General features: G+C 43.3%; 2 protein-coding genes and 1 pseudogene across 2 annotated transcripts; 2 read left to right on the top strand and 1 right to left on the bottom strand.

The window, feature by feature from the left end:
• LOC147960192 (uncharacterized) overlaps positions 1–11,643 on the bottom strand; it is a 34,389-nt pseudogene extending 22,746 nt beyond the window's left edge.
• Positions 11,400–13,513, top strand: LOC125522953 (N-(5'-phosphoribosyl)anthranilate isomerase 1, chloroplastic). The gene is made up of 5 exons (XM_048687993.2): positions 11,400–11,599; positions 11,758–11,820; positions 11,973–12,322; positions 12,417–12,577; positions 13,045–13,513. Exons 2-5 carry the CDS (start codon positions 11,763–11,765, stop codon positions 13,268–13,270), a joined length of 795 nt encoding a protein of 264 aa, XP_048543950.1. The 5' UTR covers positions 11,400–11,599; positions 11,758–11,762; the 3' UTR covers positions 13,271–13,513.
• Positions 13,514–14,483: 970 nt separating this feature from the next.
• LOC125524763 (carboxypeptidase) lies at positions 14,484–15,696 on the top strand. The gene is made up of 2 exons (XM_048689790.2): positions 14,484–14,820; positions 15,336–15,696. Exons 1-2 carry the CDS (start codon positions 14,601–14,603, stop codon positions 15,488–15,490), a joined length of 375 nt encoding a protein of 124 aa, XP_048545747.1. The 5' UTR covers positions 14,484–14,600; the 3' UTR covers positions 15,491–15,696.
• Positions 15,697–18,341: the final 2,645 nt, after the last annotated feature.

Below are 18,341 nucleotides of genomic sequence, written 5' to 3'. Positions count from 1 at the left end.
ATTCATCATAAGAAATAATAGGAGGGTATTGGGAAGTCTCTTCCCTTTCATTAGTATTCTCTTCATCTTCTATTTCTTTTCTTTTCTTTATGTAATTGGCAATATAAGGATTTTCAATGCAATTCACCGCACAAAACATATAAATCTTCTCTAGATCAAAATGAAGAACTTTATCAAGATTAAACTTTGGAATACCCTCAGTTATACGTTTCATTTCTTCATAACCCAAAAGAAGGCTAAGCTCTTTATGATGCTCAAGGGTAATCAAATTATCACAATGTTTGGACACGACTTGATCATGAAACAAATAGCATTGGAGCTTTAAATGACCATGTTCATTGCAAAGTTCACAAGGGGCACGGAAAATATTGAATTTTTCAGCACATTCATCTAGCTCTTCTTGCAACAATTTGGTTTCTAAGTACTTATGCCTCTTGCAATATCTATCTTCCCTATTTGGTGTGTACTTACAAACCCAGTCTACTCCACAAAAAATGACATGTTTATAGGAGGCATTTTCATCATAACTAGTGCAATCATCATTAGCATCATGGATATTCAAAGAATTCGTACTAACAACATTGCAATCATGCTCATCATTCAAATATTTAGTGCCAAATTTTTTAGAGATTTCTTCTTCTAGCACTTGAGTACAATTATCCTTTCCATCATACTCACGAAAGATATTAAAAAGGTGAAGCGTATGAGACAAACTCAATTCCATTTTTTTATAGTTTTCTTTTATAAACTAAACTAGTGATAAAACAAGAAACTAACAGACTCGATTGCAAGATCTAAAGATATACCTTCAAGCGCTAACCTCCCCGGCAACGGCGCCAGAAAAGAGCTTGATGTCTACTACACAACCTTCTTCTTGTAGACGTTGTTGGGCCTCCAAGTGCAGAGGTTTGTAGGACAGTAGCAAATTTCCCTCAAGTGGATGACCTAAGGTTTATCAATCCGTAGGAGGCGTAGGATGAAGATGGTCTCTCTCAAGCAACCCTGCAACCAAATAACAAAGAGTCTCTTGTGTCCCCAACACACCCAATAGAATGGTAAATTGTATAGGTGCACTAGTTCGGCGAAGAGATGGTGATACAAGTGGCATATGGATGGTAGATAATAGTTTTTGTAATCTGAAAATATAAAAACAGCAAGGTAACGGATGATAAAAGTGAGCGTAAACGGTATTGCAATGCTAGGAAACAAGGCCTAGGGTTCATACTTTCACTAGTGTAAGTCCTCTCAACAATAATAGCATAATTGGATCACATAACTATCCCTCAACATGCAACAAAGAGTCACTCCAAAGTCACTAATAGCGGAGAACGAACGAAGAAATTATGGTAGGGTACGAAACCACCTCAAAGTTATTCTTTCCAATCAATCCGTTGGGCCATTCCTATAAGTGTCACAAACAGCCCTAGAGTTCGTACTAGAATAACACCTTAATATACAAATCAACCAAAACCCTAATGTCACCTAGATACTCCAATGTCACCTCAAGTATCCGTGGGCATGATTATACGATATGCATCACACAATCTCAGATTCATCTATTCAACCAACACAAAGGACCTCAAAGAGTGCCCCAAAGTTCCTACCGGAGAATCATGACGAAAACGTGTGCCAACCCCTATGCATAGGTTCATGGGCGGAACCCGCAAGTTGGTCACCAAAACATACATCAAGTGAATCACGTGATATCCCATTGTCACCACAGATATCCACGGCAAGACATACATCAAGTGTTCTCAAATCTTTAAAGACTCAATCCGATAAGATAACTTCAAAGGGTAAACTCAATTCATTACAAGAGAGTAGAGGAGGGAAGAAACATCATAGGATCCAAATATAATAGCAAAGCTCGCGATACATCAAGATCGTATCACCTCAAGAACACGAGAGAGAGAGAGATCAAACACATAGCTACTGGTACATACCCTCAGCCCTGAGGGAGAACTACTCCCTCCTTGTCATGGAGAGCACCGGGATGATGAAGATGGCCACCGGAGAAGGATTGCCCCCTCCGGCAGGGTGCCGGAACGGGGTCCCGATTGGTTTTTGGTGGCTACGGAGGCTTCTGGCGGCGGAACTCCCAATCTATATTGTCTTCTGGAAGTTTTAGGTCACGTAAGTATATATGGGTGCAGGAGGTACGTCAGGGGAGCCACGAGGGCCCCATGAGACAAGGGGGCGCGCCCTAGGGGGGGCGCCCCCCACCCTCGTGAGCACCTCGTTCCTTCCTTGACGTGAGGTCCAAGTCCATCAGGTGTGTTTCCTTCCAAAAATAACTTCTCCAGTTGATTTCGTTCCGTTTTGACTCCGTCTGATATTCCTTTTCTTCAAAACACTGAAATAGGCATAAAACAGCAAATCTGGGCTGGGCCTCCGGTTAATAGGTTAGTCCCGAAAGTAATATAAAAGTGGATAATAAAGCCCAATAATGCCCAAAACAGTAGATAATATAGCATGGAGCAATTAAAAATTATAGCTACGTTGGAGACGTATCAGACACCACGCTGGAGATAGAACTGCACATAAGGTATTGCAATCCGGTTTTTATTGGCCTACTCTCTTCAAGGATGCCCGTAAGTTTGTCTTATCTTGTGATGAATGTCAAAGAATTGGTAATATTAGTAGACGTCAAGAAATGCCTATGAACTATTCACTTGTTATTGAACCATTTGATGTTTGGGGCTTTGATTATATGGGACCTTTTCCTGCCTCTAATGGTTACACACATATTTTAGTTGCTGTTGATTACGTTACTAAGTGGGTGGAAGCTATTCCAACTAGTAGTGCTGATCATAACACTTCTACTAAAATGCTTAAAGAAGTTATTTTTCCGAGGTTTGGAGTCCCTAGATATTTAATGACTGATGGTGGTTCACATTTTATTCATGGTGCTTTCTGAAAAATGCTCGCTAAATATGATGTTAATCATAGAATTGCATCTCCATATCACCCGCAGTCTAGTGGTCAAGTAGAATTTAGTTATAGAGAGCTCAAATTAATTTTGTAAAAGACTGTTAATAGATCTAGAAAGAACTGGTCCAAGAAACTTGATGATGCATTATGGGCCTATAAAACTGCATATAAAAATCCTATGGGTATGTCTCCATATAAAATGGTTTATGGAAAAGCATGTCACTTACCTCTAGAACTAGAACATAAGGCATATTGGGCTATTAAAGAGCTCAATTATGATTTCAAACTTGCCGGTGAGAAGAGGTTATTTGATATTAGCTCACTTGATGAATGGAGAACCCAAGCCTATGAAAATGCCAAGTTGTTTAAAGAAAAAGTTAAAAGATGGCATGACAAAAGAATACAAAAGCGTGAGTTTAATGTAGGTGATTATGTATTACTACAACTCTCGTTTAAGATTTTTGCAGGAAAACTTCTCTCTAAATGGGAAGGCCCTTACATTATCGAGGAGGTCTATTGTTCCGGTGCCATAAAAATCAACAATTTCGAAGGCACAAATCCAAAGGTGGTGAACGGTCAAAGAATCAAACATTATATCTCAGGTAAACCCATAAATGTTGAAACCAATGTTATTGAAACCATAACCCCGGAGGAATACATAAGGGACACTTTCCGGAATGTTTCAGACTCCGAAAAGGAATAGGTATGTGGTACGGTAAGTAAACCGACTCCAAAACAGTTTTTATGGCAATATTTCTCCGTTTTGGAATATTTAGAAAAATAGAAAAATAAGAAGCAGTCCGGGAAGGACACGAGGCCTCCACGAGGGTGGAGGGCGCGCCCTACCCTACTGGGCGCGCCCCCTACCTCGTGGGCACCTCGTGTGCTCTCCGAACTCCGTTTTCTTGCACGTTACATATTTTAGTCGGTAGAAATTCATTATATAATCTCCTGAAGGTTTTGACTCCTGTATCACACAATTATCCTCTGTTCTTGTTTTGAGCTGTCCTGCTGCAGATTAGAGCAACATGTCGTCCCAGGATTCGGAAGGAGAATGCTATGTGGATGATTACCTTGCAGATCCTAAGGTCTATGGAGATGTGGAGCATTGTGGTTGGACTACGGAGGAAGAAGAGGACTATGAACCCAAGAGAGAGGAGGAGACGAGCTCAGATGAAGATGAAGTCCCATTACCTCAACCTGGGGACATGCATGTGGAGTTCAAAAAGTCAAGCCTCCCTGATAGGGCGAAGAAACTTAAGATCGAGTTTATCCCTTTTCGTCTCTTGCAGGAAAACAAGCAGGAACTATGCAAAAAGATATTAATCCTGGAGCAGGAGATTGATGACTTGAGGGATCAAAATCATGTCCTCAAGCGCAAATTAAGGGAGAAGCCTACGCCATCAACTAAACCATCACCTCCACCTTCTTCACCAGCAAAGGAGACATAATCACATGGGTATGGGCACTCCCCTTGGCAACTGCCAAGCTTGGGGGAGATGCCCCGGTATCGTATCACCATCACATCTCTATCTTTACCGTTTTTCTTAGTTCGATCCTATTAGTAGTATCTTGATCTAGTAGAATAAAAGTTTATGGCATGATCTAGTTTTGAGTTTTGCTTTATGATCCCTCTATGTAATCGAGTCCGTGAGCTATATAATAAAGATTAGTGTTGAGTCAAGGGCTTGATTATTTTGCCATGATCTTGAGTGAATAAAAGAAAAGAGAAAAGAATAAAAAGAAATAAAAGAGATCATATTGATTCGTGGAGAGTAATGACTTCACATAGAAATAGTATGATGATTAAAAGTTGTTGAGAGTTGACAAACATAGCTTTGGTCATCGTTGCAATTAATAGGAAGTAATAAAGAAGGAGAGGTTTCACATATAAATATACTATCTTGGACATATTTTATGATTGGGAGCACTCATTAAAATATGACATGCCAAAGAGTTGATGTTGGACAAGGAAGACAATGTAATGGGTTATGTTTTCTTATATCTGAGATAAAGTATATTGTTATGGATCATCCAACATGTTGAGCTTGCCTTTCCCCCTTATGCTAGCCAAATTCTTTGCACCAAGTAGAGATACTACTTGTGCTTCCAAAAACCCTTAAACCAGTTTTGCCATGAGAGTCCACCATATCTACCTATGGATTGAGTAAGATCCTTCAAGTAAGTTGTCATCGGTGCAAGCAATAAAAATTGCTCTCTAAATATGTATGATTGATTGGTGTGGAGGAAATAAGCTTTATACGATCTTGTGATGTGGAAGAAATAAAAGCGATAGACTGCATAATAAAGGTTCATATCACAAGTGGCAATATAAAGTGACGTTCTTTCGCATTAAGATTTTGTGCATCCAACCTTGAAAGTGCATGGCAACCTCTGCTTCCCTCTGCGAAGGGCCTATCTTTTATTATTATCTTCTACCTTATGCAAGAGTCATGGTGATCTTCACCTTTCCTTTTTACATTGTATCCTTTGGCAAGCACAGTGTGTTGGAAAGATCCTGATAGATATATCTAATTGGATGTAAGTTAGCATGAGCTATTATTGTTGACATTACCCTTGAGGTAAAAGGTTGAGAGGCGAAACTATAAGCCCCTATCTTTCTCTGTGTCTGATTAAAACTCCGTAACCACAAATATTGCGTGAGTGTTAGCAATTATGAAAGACTAAATGATAGTTGAGTATGTGGACTTGCTAGAAAGCTCTGACATAGACTCTTTCTGATGTTATGATAAATTGCAATTGCTTCAATGACTGAGATTATAGTTTGTTAGTTCTCAATAAAGTTTCTGATTCATACTTTGCATTGTGAATAGATTATTACTTGAGCATAAGAAATCATATGACAATATTCATATATGTTGCTGTTATGAGAATAATCATGATGCCCTCATGTCCGTATTTTATTTTATCGACACCTCTACCTCTAAACATGTGGACATATTCATCGTTATCGGCTTTCGCTTGAGGACAAGCAAGGTCTAAGCTTGGGGGAGTTGTAACGTCCATTTTGCATCATGCTTTTATATCAATATTTATCGCATTATGGGCTGTTATTACACATTATGTCACAATACTTATGCCTATTCTCTCTTATTTTACAAGGTTTACATAAGGAGGGAGAATCCCGGCACCTGGAATTCTAGGCTGGAAAAAGAGCAAATATTAGAGACCTATTCTGCACAACTCCAAAAGTCCTGAAACTCCACGAAAGTTATTTTTGGAAATAATAAAAAATACTAAGCGGAAGAAATATGTCAGGGGGGCCACCACCTGTCCACAAGGGTGGGGGGTGCACCCTACACCCCTAGGCGCGCCCCCTGCCTCGTGGGCCCCCTGTTGGTCCTCTGGTGGCCATCTTCTGCTATATGAAGTCTTTCGTCCGAAGAAAAATCATAAGCAAGCTTTCGGGACGAGACTCCGCCGCCACGAGGCGGAACCTTGGCGGAACCAATCTAGGGCTCCGGCAGAGCTGTTCTGCTGGGGACACTTTCCTCCGGGAGGGGGAAATCATCGCCATCATCATCACCAACGCTCCTCTCATCAGGAGAGGGCAATCTCCATCAACATCTTCACCAGCACCATCTCCTCTCAAACCCTAGTTCATCTCTTGTATCCAATTCTTGTCTCATAGTCTGGGATTGGTACCTGTAGGTTGCTAGCAGTGTTGATTACTCCTTGTAGTTGACACTAGTTGGTTTATTTGGTGGAAGATCATATGTTCAGATCCTATATGCATATTAATACCCCTCTGATTATGAACATTAATATGCTTTGTGAGTAGTTACATTTTTTCCTGAGGACATGGGAGAAGTCTTGCTATTAGTAGTCATGTGAATTTGGTATTCGTTTGATATTTTGATGAGATGTATGTTGTCTATCCTCTAGTGGTGTTATGTGAACGTCGACTACATGACACTTCACCATTATTTTGGCCTAGAGGAAGGCATTGGGAAGTAATAAGTAGATGATGGGTTGGTAGAGTGACAGAAGCTTAAACCCTAGTTTATGCGTTGCTTCATAAGGGGCTGATTTGGATCCATATGTTTCATGCTATGGTTAGGTTTACCTTAATACTTTTGTTGTAGTTGCGGATGCTTGCAATAGAGGTTAATCATAAGTGGGATGCTTGTCCAAGTAAGGACAGCACCCAAGCACCGGTCCACCCACATATCAAATTATCAAAGTACCGAACGCGAATCATATGAACGTGATGAAAACTAGCTTGACGATAATTCCCATGTGTCCTCGAGAGCGCTTTTCTCTATATAAGAGTTTGTCCAGGCTTGTCCTTTGCTACAAAAAGGATTGGGCCACCTTGCTGCACTTTATTTACTTTTGTTACTTGTTGCTCGTTACAAATTATCCTATCACAAAACTATCTGTTACCTATAATTTCAGTGCTTGCAGAGAATACCTTGCTGAAAACCGCTTATCATTTCCTTCTACTCCTCGTTAGGTTCGACACTCTTACTTATCGAAAGGACTACTATAGATCCCCTATACTTGTGGGTCATCAGTCGCGACCCCGTCCTTGGAGATCACGTGCCCCAAATACTCGATGCTGGTTTGCGCGAACGAGCACTTGGATTCCTTGGCGAAAAGCTGGTGTTCGCGGAGCAGTTGCAGCGTGAGCCGCAGGTGCTCCTCATGTTCCTGCAAGTCAGTGCTGAAGACAAGAATATCATTGAGAAATATGATGATAAACTTACGAACGTATCGCCCAAAGACAGTGTTCATGAGGCACTGAAAAGTTGCAGGGGCGTTGCACAGACCAAATGGCATCACTCTGAAGTGGTAGTGCCCGTGGTGAGTTTTGAAAGCGGTCTTATCTTCATCCTCCTCGCGCATACGGATCTGATGATATCCAACACGTAGATTGATCTTGGAGAAATAGGTGGCACCGGCCAGTTCGTCCAGCAGCTCATCCACGACCGGTAGAGGAAATTTGTTTTTGACAGTTGCAGTATTCAGTCGTCTGAAATCAACACAAAATCTCCAGCTACCATCTTTTTTCTTTACCAACAAAACCAGTGCAGCGTAGGGGCTTATGCTGTGCGCAATGACGCCAGTTTTTAGCATGCACCTACTTCTCAATCTCGTCCTTCTGAGCAGGTGAGTAGCGATATGGCTTGGTATTGATAGGAACAATGCTTGGTTCAAGGTGAATACCATGGTCATACTGTCGACGAGGCGATAACATGGAGGGTTCGGCGAACACATCCTTGTATTCGGACAACACTTTCTGAATATTTGGTGGAATTGGTTCCGGGACTGCTTTATCTACCCACTCAACTGTAACCAGGGTTGCAGTCCAGATGTCGTTGGCCACTTCCATGCGATGAAGTTCATATACATCCAATTCTGTGATTGGTGGAAGATCTGAGGTTCTAACGCCCTGAAGGTGTACTGTCTTCCCTTCAGTTTGGAACGTGATCATCTTCAGTTGCCAATGGCAGTTCATGGGACTGTGTGAGGCCAACCAATCCATGTCGAGGACTCCATCGTATGCTCCCAGTGGCGGTACTCTGAAATCTGTGTGAAACATGTGTCCAGGTACCTACCATCCCAGTTGCCAAACGATCTTGTTGCAGTGTAGCCGCTACCCATTTGCCACTTGAACTGACACTGGTGGTAAGGCCTCTATTTTTGCTGACACGCGCTGCACAAAGGAGTCGCTGATGAAACTATGTGAGCTGCCCGAATCCACTAACAACAGCATGTACTGATCTCCCACTTGTGCGCGCGGGTGAATGGTAGATGGGGCTTCTTCTCCTGAAACTGCATGTTGCGAAATTGCACAACATTCAGGCTCGTGGGCGATAGGCGGGTCCAAGAGTTGCAGAGCATGCACTGTGTCGTCCGATAGAATCTCTCCAAAATCCCCTACTTCGATCATCAGTATTTGACCGGTGCGCTTGCATTGATGCTCGCGTGAATACTTGTCTCCACAGCGGAAACAGAGATCGTTGGCTCTTCTAAATTCTTTGAGTTGCCGTTCTCGAGCGTACTCGTCGCCTCCTGGACGAGGTTGAGCGGCTGCGCGAGCCTGAGTAGCCGTTGCAGGTGCTGCTGGAGATGGTCGCCCCACAGGAACGATGCAGCTGCGTGGTGCTCTTTGTTTTTCCAGCTCTTCCTCTTGAATGCGTGCAAACACAGCAACTCGGGTAATGCCGGTTGGGGCTTGTAACCTGACGCCCAACCGCAGTTCATCCTTCAGTCTCCAACAGAAACTGAGATATGAAGAATTGGGTGCTCAGTGTTGGATCCAAGGAAAGCAGATGATACATTGAGGTTCCGAACTGCTGACGGTACTCCTGAACACTGCCAGTCTGACACAGTTGAACGAGATGATGCATTTGCGCCTCAAACTCTTCAAGGCCAAATTCTACTTCGACAGCGGTTCTGAATGCTGCCCATGACATAGCAGGGTGTGTCTGTCGATATGCTTGTAGCCACATCGCTGCGATTCCATCCATGTACAGCCCTGCTGTTGTGACCCAATTGTGTTGTGGCACTCGGTAGAGCTCAAAGTAGGAGGTGCACCGCTCGAGCCAGATGCGTGGCGCATCACCGTCGAAACGGGGAAAATCATGCTTGGGCGGCTTGGTGTAGTGGTCGTTCCTGCGATGTTGCTCGTACGCGGTTGGCGAGTGCTGGAGAAGGAGCGGGGGACCGTGGTTGACAAGGCGGGCAAACGGAAGCTGCGCGGCGCCCTCTGTGTAGAGCGGTGGAGGTGGTGGTGGGCGAGTCGTTGGTGGTGGAGGGGCGGCGCTTGGCTGGAGGATCCAGAGGCCGGCGTCGTTCCCGTCGCGGATGTGCCTGGGTCGAGCGGCGGAGGGGACTTGCGGGCCTCGTCCACATCCGCTTGCATCAGATCTATCTGCTTGGCCAGATGCTTGAGCTCGTTGGAGACCTGGTCGTTGTAGGCGACCTGGGCTTGGTGACGCTCGTCCGCTGTCTTCTGGTTGGCATTGAGGCGGCGGATGACGGACTTGAGCAAGGTCTGAAGCTTGTCCGTCGTCTTCGTCATCGCGTCCAGCACGCGGTGTGTCTGGGCGGAGGGTTTGGACGACGCCGTGATCGCGCTCCGAATCGAGGCGAACCCCGAGTAGGATTTTGAGCGAGCTCGTCGGGGCGGCTCGCACCTAGCTCGGTGGATGTTACCGCTCGATCTGGAGGATTAGCGAGCAGCGGCGGCCAATCGGAGAAAAAATTCTGGTGGATTTGTGGAGGCTCTGAGTACCACTGTAATGCCCAGGCGGATCCCGATCTAGAATTGGAGATGAGGGAGGAGAGAACAGAGTAGATGAGAGGCTTGGAGAAGGGGAAAGGAAGACTCGATCAACACTCGCTGCCTCTTTCGTCTTGTGAGCTGTACATATGTAGCTGCCTCACTGGGCCACCCTTACAAGGCCGCAGCCCAATTACAAACCCACACACGCACTCGACCGAGCCCAACAGTGGGTTGCAGGTTCAGATAACTGAACTGCACTTGGTTAGTCCGCTGCAGGTGCATTAGCAGCATCTGCAGGCGTGACACTACCTTGCTGTGATGTTTAATTGTTTGTACAAACTGGGTGAAACGGGTCTGAACCGAAAGGCAACAAGTTTCTTGGTGATGTTTTTTGTGGGTGATGTTGAAGAAAGGGAATGAGAAGAGAGAACACGAGCAGACAGCGGTCGATGCTGTTTGTTTTCAGGGTAAATCCCTTTTATGAGCCGGTTTATAAAATCTAAATGCTGATACATTTTCTTTCTTCAGCCCGATTCCCCTTCGTCCCATCGCTGCTCAATGTTGGCCACCTGCTGTCGTCTTCGGCTCTGGGTCGCTCGCGCTTTGGCTTTGCCGACGTTCCCGTGCCTTGCTGGTGCTCGCCTCGGCGCCTTCATCTCGGTCTTGCCGCTTCGCCCAAAATTGATTTAACACAAATTCGTTTTTAGGCAACTTACAAATAGCTACTCACTGGTTTTATTACTGTACTGGAAATGATGGCTAGAAATAGGTTAGCCCAATTTCAAAAGGAGGAAAGAAAAGTAATAGGCTGCCCAAACAGGATAACTAGCCCAATTTCAAAAAGAAGAAAGAAAAGAAATAGGCTGCCCACACAGAATAACTCTACGTGTTTGTGAAGACAAATTTATTGTCATGGCTGCTGTACATGTTTCTGGAACAGAGACAAGTTCTGCTACGTGATTGTAGTAGATTGTACTCTCTTGCTTTTATTTACTTCGCATATTAAATTTGGCTGAAGTCAAACTTCATCAAGTTTGATCTAGTTTATAAAAGATAATATAAACATTTACCATAACAAATCTATATAATGAGAAAATACATTCGATAATAAATCTAATGTTATTAATTTATTATTGTATATATTAATATTTTTATATCTAAGTTTATATCTAAGTACGCAAATGTATTTTGATCGTTGGACGATTTCAACCACGTGAGCGGTAGGTGAGCGAGGCTCTCTAGACAGATGTGGCGGCGGCTGGACGGGGCCGCTCCGTTCCATCCTCCCTCGTCTTCTACCCCCCGTCTCGTCGCCCGTCCACGCCGTGGAGAGACCGCAGACCGGAGCTGCTCGCATCGCCGTTGCAGCTCGCCCAACCAGGTGCCCGCGCGTTCCTGCTCGCCCCTCCCCAGGTTCGCTCGTCCGCCCCCTGTTTCTGCAAGAAACCTCCAGCCATCCAGGGCGCACGCGACCTGTTCGTCAGAATGCCTCTGCCGCGGCGTTCTGCCCGCTGCTGTACGCCGTTTGTCTGACTCGAAACCTTTCATGTTCCTTTGATTGTGCTGCGCAGCAGCGATGGCGACGGCGTTCTCAACCAAGCAGCCGCTGCGGGTCGCTGCACCTGCAAACAAATGTGAGCCTTTTCTGGCCCTTCGCTGTTCATTTAGTCGTTCATCCTGCCTTGTTTAGGCACTTGTTTGGCCGTAGCATTAGAAATTGGAACTGCCAACTGCGCCACTAGGATTATCAGCCGCGCTCAATTCTCTCATTCATTTTATTGTTTAGGGCGGCGCCCAGGGTTGCCACTGGTTAAAATGCAACATTCGTCCAGCAAACGAGCTAGTGCTTCCATTTCATTGGCATCCAGTGCAGAGGGTGCGGAGAGAAACGAGCCCGTAGTCAAAATGTGTGGCATCACATCTGCCAGAGATGCAGAAGTCGCTGCAGAGGCTGGAGCTAAACTTATTGGGATGATTCTTTGGCCTAAGTCCAAACGGTCTGTCCAACTGTCGGAAGCGAAGGAAATATCCAGAGTAGCAAAGTCATATGGGGCTGAAGCTGTTGGTGTGTTTGTCGATGATGACGAAGAGACCATCTTAAGAGTATCCGATTCATGCGACCTTCAACTTATTCAGGTACATTCTCCCTGGTTGCTGCTAATCTCTACTACTTGGTAGAACGACAGTGGCTTGTTTTGCTAGTCTTTACAGATCAGTTGCTTTTACACAGCTTCATGGAGATAGTTCTCGAGCACTAGTTCCTGCTCTTGCCAAGAACAATCGAATTGTATATGTTCTTAATGCTGACGCGGATGGAAAACTTATCAATTCTCCTCCCAATGAAGAATATGGCATTGACTGGTTTTTGGTGGATAGTGCAGAGGGTGGAAGGTACATAATGTTGCTCATTCGGTTGTCGTACTCTCTAATATCCTTGATGTTTGTTGTTGTACTAGTTAACAGCGGAGACTAGTGAAGCTCTTATCTAACTTAGCAGTTACTCGCCAAAGAATATCAATATTTTCTTTTACAATGATGTCTTTTGTGCTTTAGTAGTTTGAGTAGCAGGGATTTGGTTTAAAGGATAGGCATTTTGTGACATCTTTAAACATAATTCACAGTTGTGTTCCAAACTTTCAATGGCAAAGCGTGTGACCCGTGCCGTGACAAGTAAGGCCCTCATGCCTCTGCAAAATGTACTAATGCGTGTGTTGGATATACTCTCAAAAAATATATTTTTCCTTCATACTTTTGGAATGAATAGTTACTGCTATGTAAATTTTCATCGCCTGGAACTATAAGCATGTACTGATGTGGAACATATCGGTCTGATTAATTTGATCCGTATTTGCTTGCAGCGGCAAAGGATTCAACTGGGAGAATTTCCAAATGCCGTCGGTGAAAAGCAAGAACGGCTGGCTGCTAGCAGGAGGCCTTCATGCGGACAATGTTTGTCAAGCCGCTTCCGCTCTAAAACCAAATGGTGTGGATGTTAGCAGTGGAATATGCTCTCCTGACGGTATAAGCAAGGACCCGGAGAGAATATCATCCTTCATGAGAAGCGTACAATCCTTAAGTTCCTGATGAGGTCTCTATTTAGACTTCCCCAGGCTTATAGCTTCTTGCTTCAGTTTGTGGACATCTGCAAATAAGTTGTCCTGAATGATAGCAATAAACAACATTTTTTTGAACCAGCAATAAATAACTTTGAAGCTGAGTTCTAACTATGCTTGTCTGATTGTACCATTTGACCTGTTCTGCCATTTTACCAGTTAAGATGGTAAGATGGTGCAAGTGTAAATGCAAGTCTTCTCATGTTCGTCGCCATGCGTTCTTCCTGACTGCAGCAACATTATCGCCTGATCACAGGCACCACCTGAGGGGCTGACTGGACGGAACGGAACGTTGAGGGGATGGGTTCATAGTGTCTCCTTGCCACTTATAGTAGAGGTAGAGTGGGGCGGTTGTGGCCTTGTGAGCAGCAGCAGAGGGCACGATGATCATCCAAGGGGTATCTCAGATCTTTCATTGTTAAGATGGGCATGTTAAAGTTTGGGCATTATGTTTAACGCGAAAAAAGATCTAGCGTGGATGATTAGTCCGGGAGAGGGACTTTGAGTGGTCCGGGTTGTCGGAGTCCTTGGCGAAGGTCTGGACTCCCCCAAAACCTTTCCCTAGTTTGTGGCCGGTTTGCAGGAACTCGGGCGCATGAAACTCATCTGTATGCAGTGTCGCATTGGATTGCAAAAAAAGTCCGAACGACGTCTATACAGACATTTGCAAACGTTTTATGACACTTTGGTAACAAAGATAGTGAGATGCCCTAACCTATTTGTTTCAACCTCGGGCCATCAAGACCTCCTCCTTTCATTTTGTGGTGCAGAGGGGTCAAGGGTCGAAAACAAGGTTGGCTTTAGTGCCCCCGATCAGGGCGACCACACTGGGGAAACAATTTTGTCATCAACATTGCCTGTTATTTACTCCCTTCGTTCACAAATATAAGACTCTACTTTTTTGTGAATCAAATATGCATAGACACATTTTAGTGTGTTTGTTCACTTATTTCAGTCCTTATGTAATTTATATTTTTTTTGACCAAAATTTTTTATTTTTTTGCGATGGTTATGTAATTTATATTGAAATATCTAAAACGTTTTGTATTTATGAACGGAAGAGTACTTTGTCTCAAAAATATCAAAAATGAGCACTCCATAGATTTTGAACTGAAACTACAAGTATTTTGGAACGGAGGGGAGTACTAGTTTGTAGTAACACATTGTATAAAACAGAAAAACAAATTCAGTCGGCGTCCAGGCCTTCACTGTCGTCCAGGTCTCTCCTCTATCTCCGCCTTCACCGTCCCCTCCCCACAGCCCACCCCGCAGACAGTTGGGTGGCCGCGCCGGCGCCGCCCATGGCCGCACCACCCGCGCGTGTGCCGCTTCTTCGTGCACCCAGCCGGCCCTTCCCCGCCTCCCAGATCAACCCCCGCCGTCACTTCCGGCCGTCGGTGTCGGTCGCCGTAGGAGGCGTGGGCGGCCCCGTGCTCCGCACCTGCAAGAATTGCAAGAAGCAGTACGACCCGGCTGCGAATCACCCTTCGTCATGCCGCTACCACACGGCCCACTTTGGAGGTGAGAAATCGTCTCTCCCATGGCTACCTGCTTATCTTCAGACACAGTAGCTGGTGAGGATTCATCTACCAAATAGCCCTGTCTTTGTAAATGAATTGTACTGTCCAGTGAGTTCCAAACCATGATTCGCGAGTGATCAGTAGCCGTCCATATGATCCGGACTAAATGTGACATCTTCCGCGAGGAGTTCTCAAATTTATCTACTCCCTCCGATCCATATTACTTGTCGCAGCTTTAATAGTACTACAACTTTAGAGTTTTTGTTAGAACTGCTTGCATAAGGGTTAAGATGGGATGCCGATCTTGTTTTGTTCGATTCTTGTAGCTTTAGCTGGCCTTCTATGGTCTTGAGATACTAGCATTTTGCTTAGAAAACTTTATGACTTGTGGATTGTGGTTATCGGCGAAGTCGTCAGGAGCTCGCTTTTACCATTTCGGTTGGACAGGCATACTGATTGAATTGTTTTGTCCTCGAGACCTACATAGAACTAAATGGTTCATTTCTGCCACTCCAGGGGAAACAAAGAGAAAATTTGAAAGTGTCCATTCTGGTGGGACCATGGATACGCCGGGTGCAGGCAAAGTGCTCCAGTACTGGCATTGTTGTGGATCAGAGGATCCATTTGATGTTGGCTGTACTGCTGCTCCTCACTCTTCATACGATGACTAAATACCTGGCTCGTTATCTGTCCCTTGTGCTCTTGTGATTCTACTTTTTCCCCACATAAATAGTGGTCTGCTGATTGTGTATTTTTTCCTTGTGTCTGAGTGGCAGCATCTGCCAACATGATTTCTTCTTCTTTAGCTTTCTTGCATTATCTGGAAACTGGATGTTCTATATGTACATTCCGCCTATACATTGTTTATATTACCTTACATTCTTTCTTTATATGAAATTTAAATGTTATCTAGGTATATAGTTAGCAAGGAAAAAGGCACTAGGGGTGTTAATTGTGCATTTTGCCACTGCCTAGCGCTTGTCTACCATGATTTAGGCTAGGCATTCTTTTGTCGCCTAGTGCTTAGGCATGCTAAAGGGCACGATTGTGGCACTAAAGTTTGTCATCTCCCGGGCTGTCATCTTAAGCATTGTTTTCAGTTACATATTTGCACAGCAGTATTAACTGTCTGCAGCGACAATCCCAGTTTGCGTGACAGGTTGGATGATAACAGGAGCATGGTAGTCATCTATGGCACGAAAAATCAGAGCGGCACCTCTGCAAAACACTTTACGCTTGTCACATGCCAATATGTCATGCCATTGGGACAAATGGGATCGGGCAGTACTACTAGAGGCTATGTGAAAACAGTGAAATGAATACTGTCTGTCAAGATCAGTTTGCTTGGAATAAGGAATAGTGCCAAGTTATTCTGTGGCTACATCTTTCAAAATAAAAATAAAGGTATAAATATTGAACTGAACTGGTCATTTTACATCATGTGAATTCATGGAGCAATTGCAGAGGATATTCATGATGACCGGGATCGCTTGACTTACTAGCCCTTATCGATCATGTTCATTCAATATACCGGTTGCTCTCATCAGGTTTCCAAGCTTTGTCCTTCCCTTAGCTGTTGTACCCTGTTGCTGCTACTCTAAATTGTCTACCGCTATCTTGTTTCCTCGGCTATGGCATGAGCAAATGTTTGATAATTTTATTACCTTATCTCCGTGCATGTGTAGTTGAACAATCCTGGCCTGTGTCTTCTTATCTTGTTAGCCTTGTGCCAGAGTTGTTTGTCCATTGCATGGCATCAACTTTACTAAGGATTCGAAATTCAGTTCAAGCCTACCCAACACTTGTTTTCTTATTTTCTCCTTAATCTCTAACGGTAGTAGGGATCTCCAAGTCTGCCGCCTCAAGTAAAAAAACGACCGACTTTTATTTGCATTTTCAGCTTGTCTAATTTCATCATTTACTTTCAGCGGATTAGAGTGCGACGACCAAAGCTACGGAGTGCGGCCTCTCCGTTTTCCCTACTGTTCTAGTTGAACTAGGTCTTTAGCTGAGTGACTCAAGATGAGCGACCACCTTCTTCTAGTGTTCGTAGCTTACTGCCTGCTTCTTGACTGGTTACACCATATACATTGACTAGATTCCAAGATTCCTTAGAAAATCTGTCTTTAACAGCCATCCTCATATGAAACTTCCCTACTTCAGTTCTGGCCAAAAAATAAAATTCCCTACCTCAGAATCCACATTTTTTTAAGGGCTCCTTTGATTCAAAGGAATTTCATAGGATTTCTGGAAGAATCCTTAGGAAACTTTCCTGCATTGGTCGTTTGATTCATAGGATTAAATCCTATAGGAATTTTTTCTATGGAAATCTAGTATCCACTCAAACCTCTTTTTTAACTTCCTTTGTTTTTTCTGTGGCATCAAACACTCTATGCTAATCCTATAAGATTCAAATGGGCATGCTACTCCAATCTTTTATTTTTCTCATACTCGTTTTCTGAGAATCCTACGAATCAAAGAGGGCCTAAAGCTTCCCAAAACCTGCTGGGAAGCTTTTGGAAGCTTTCCAAAACCGGGACCAGCTTCTCTCACTACAAAGTATAGATGGGCCATCTGATTCCACACGTCTTCAGGCGCCGTGTACCAAAGAAGCGTCAAATAGGATTCGGGTCTCTTTGCATTGGGAGCGGCTATGTATTGCCTGTTGCAAGGCCGAAGGATGTCTTGCCTCAAAGGTGCCCTCTCAGCGCTATTATTGGGTGGCCCAAGTAGCACCTTGTTCATTTTTCTTTCTTTTTATTTTCATATTTTTGAAACAAAAAAATTCTAAATACACATATTCTAATACTTAAAATTACTTAAAAACATTAAAAAACCACTGAGTTCAATTTTTTTAACGTGGTTTAAAAGCATTGTTAGAGTACTTTAAAAAATGGTTGATAGCATTCAAAAAATTGATTTTTGTCATTTTAAAAGTGTTCACACATTTTGAAATATTGTATGTGACATTTTAAGAAACATTGTAAAAATGCTTGTGTAATTCATAAAAAATGTTTGTGTAATTCATAAAAAATGTTTTGTACCATCCCAAAAATGGACGATGCATTTGGAAAAAATGTTCACACCTTTCAAAAAAATTGTGACATTCAAAAAAATGTTATGTACAACTTTTAAAAAAAGGTTCACATAGTTTAAGAAAATGCTTCCTCCAAAAAATATTTCAACGTTACTTGAAAAATCGTTAGGACGTATCCAAAAAATGTTGAAAACATGTATTTGAAAAATGTTTTAGATGTATATGAAAAATATGATGTGTGTGAAAAAATAGACATTAAAACATATATTTGAAAAAAGTTAATCATGTATTTGAAAAATGTTAAATGTGTATAAAAAATCTTTCTGATGTATAAACAATATACGATGTGTATGAAAAAGTAGACATGTGTTGGAAAAAATCCGGGAAGAAAACCAAATACAGGTGAAAACCGAAGGGGGGAAACTAAGGAAACCAAAATACCCGAAAAATGAAAAAGAAAAAAACAAAGAAAACCAATGCAAATA

Source organism: Triticum urartu, chromosome 7A, assembly GCF_056163025.1.
Source record: "Triticum urartu cultivar PI428250 chromosome 7A, HENAU_Tu73, whole genome shotgun sequence".
Lineage (NCBI taxonomy): Eukaryota > Viridiplantae > Streptophyta > Magnoliopsida > Poales > Poaceae > Triticum > Triticum urartu.
Note: the sequence above shows the minus strand (reverse complement) of the source record. Positions and strands in the feature narration are given on the sequence as shown.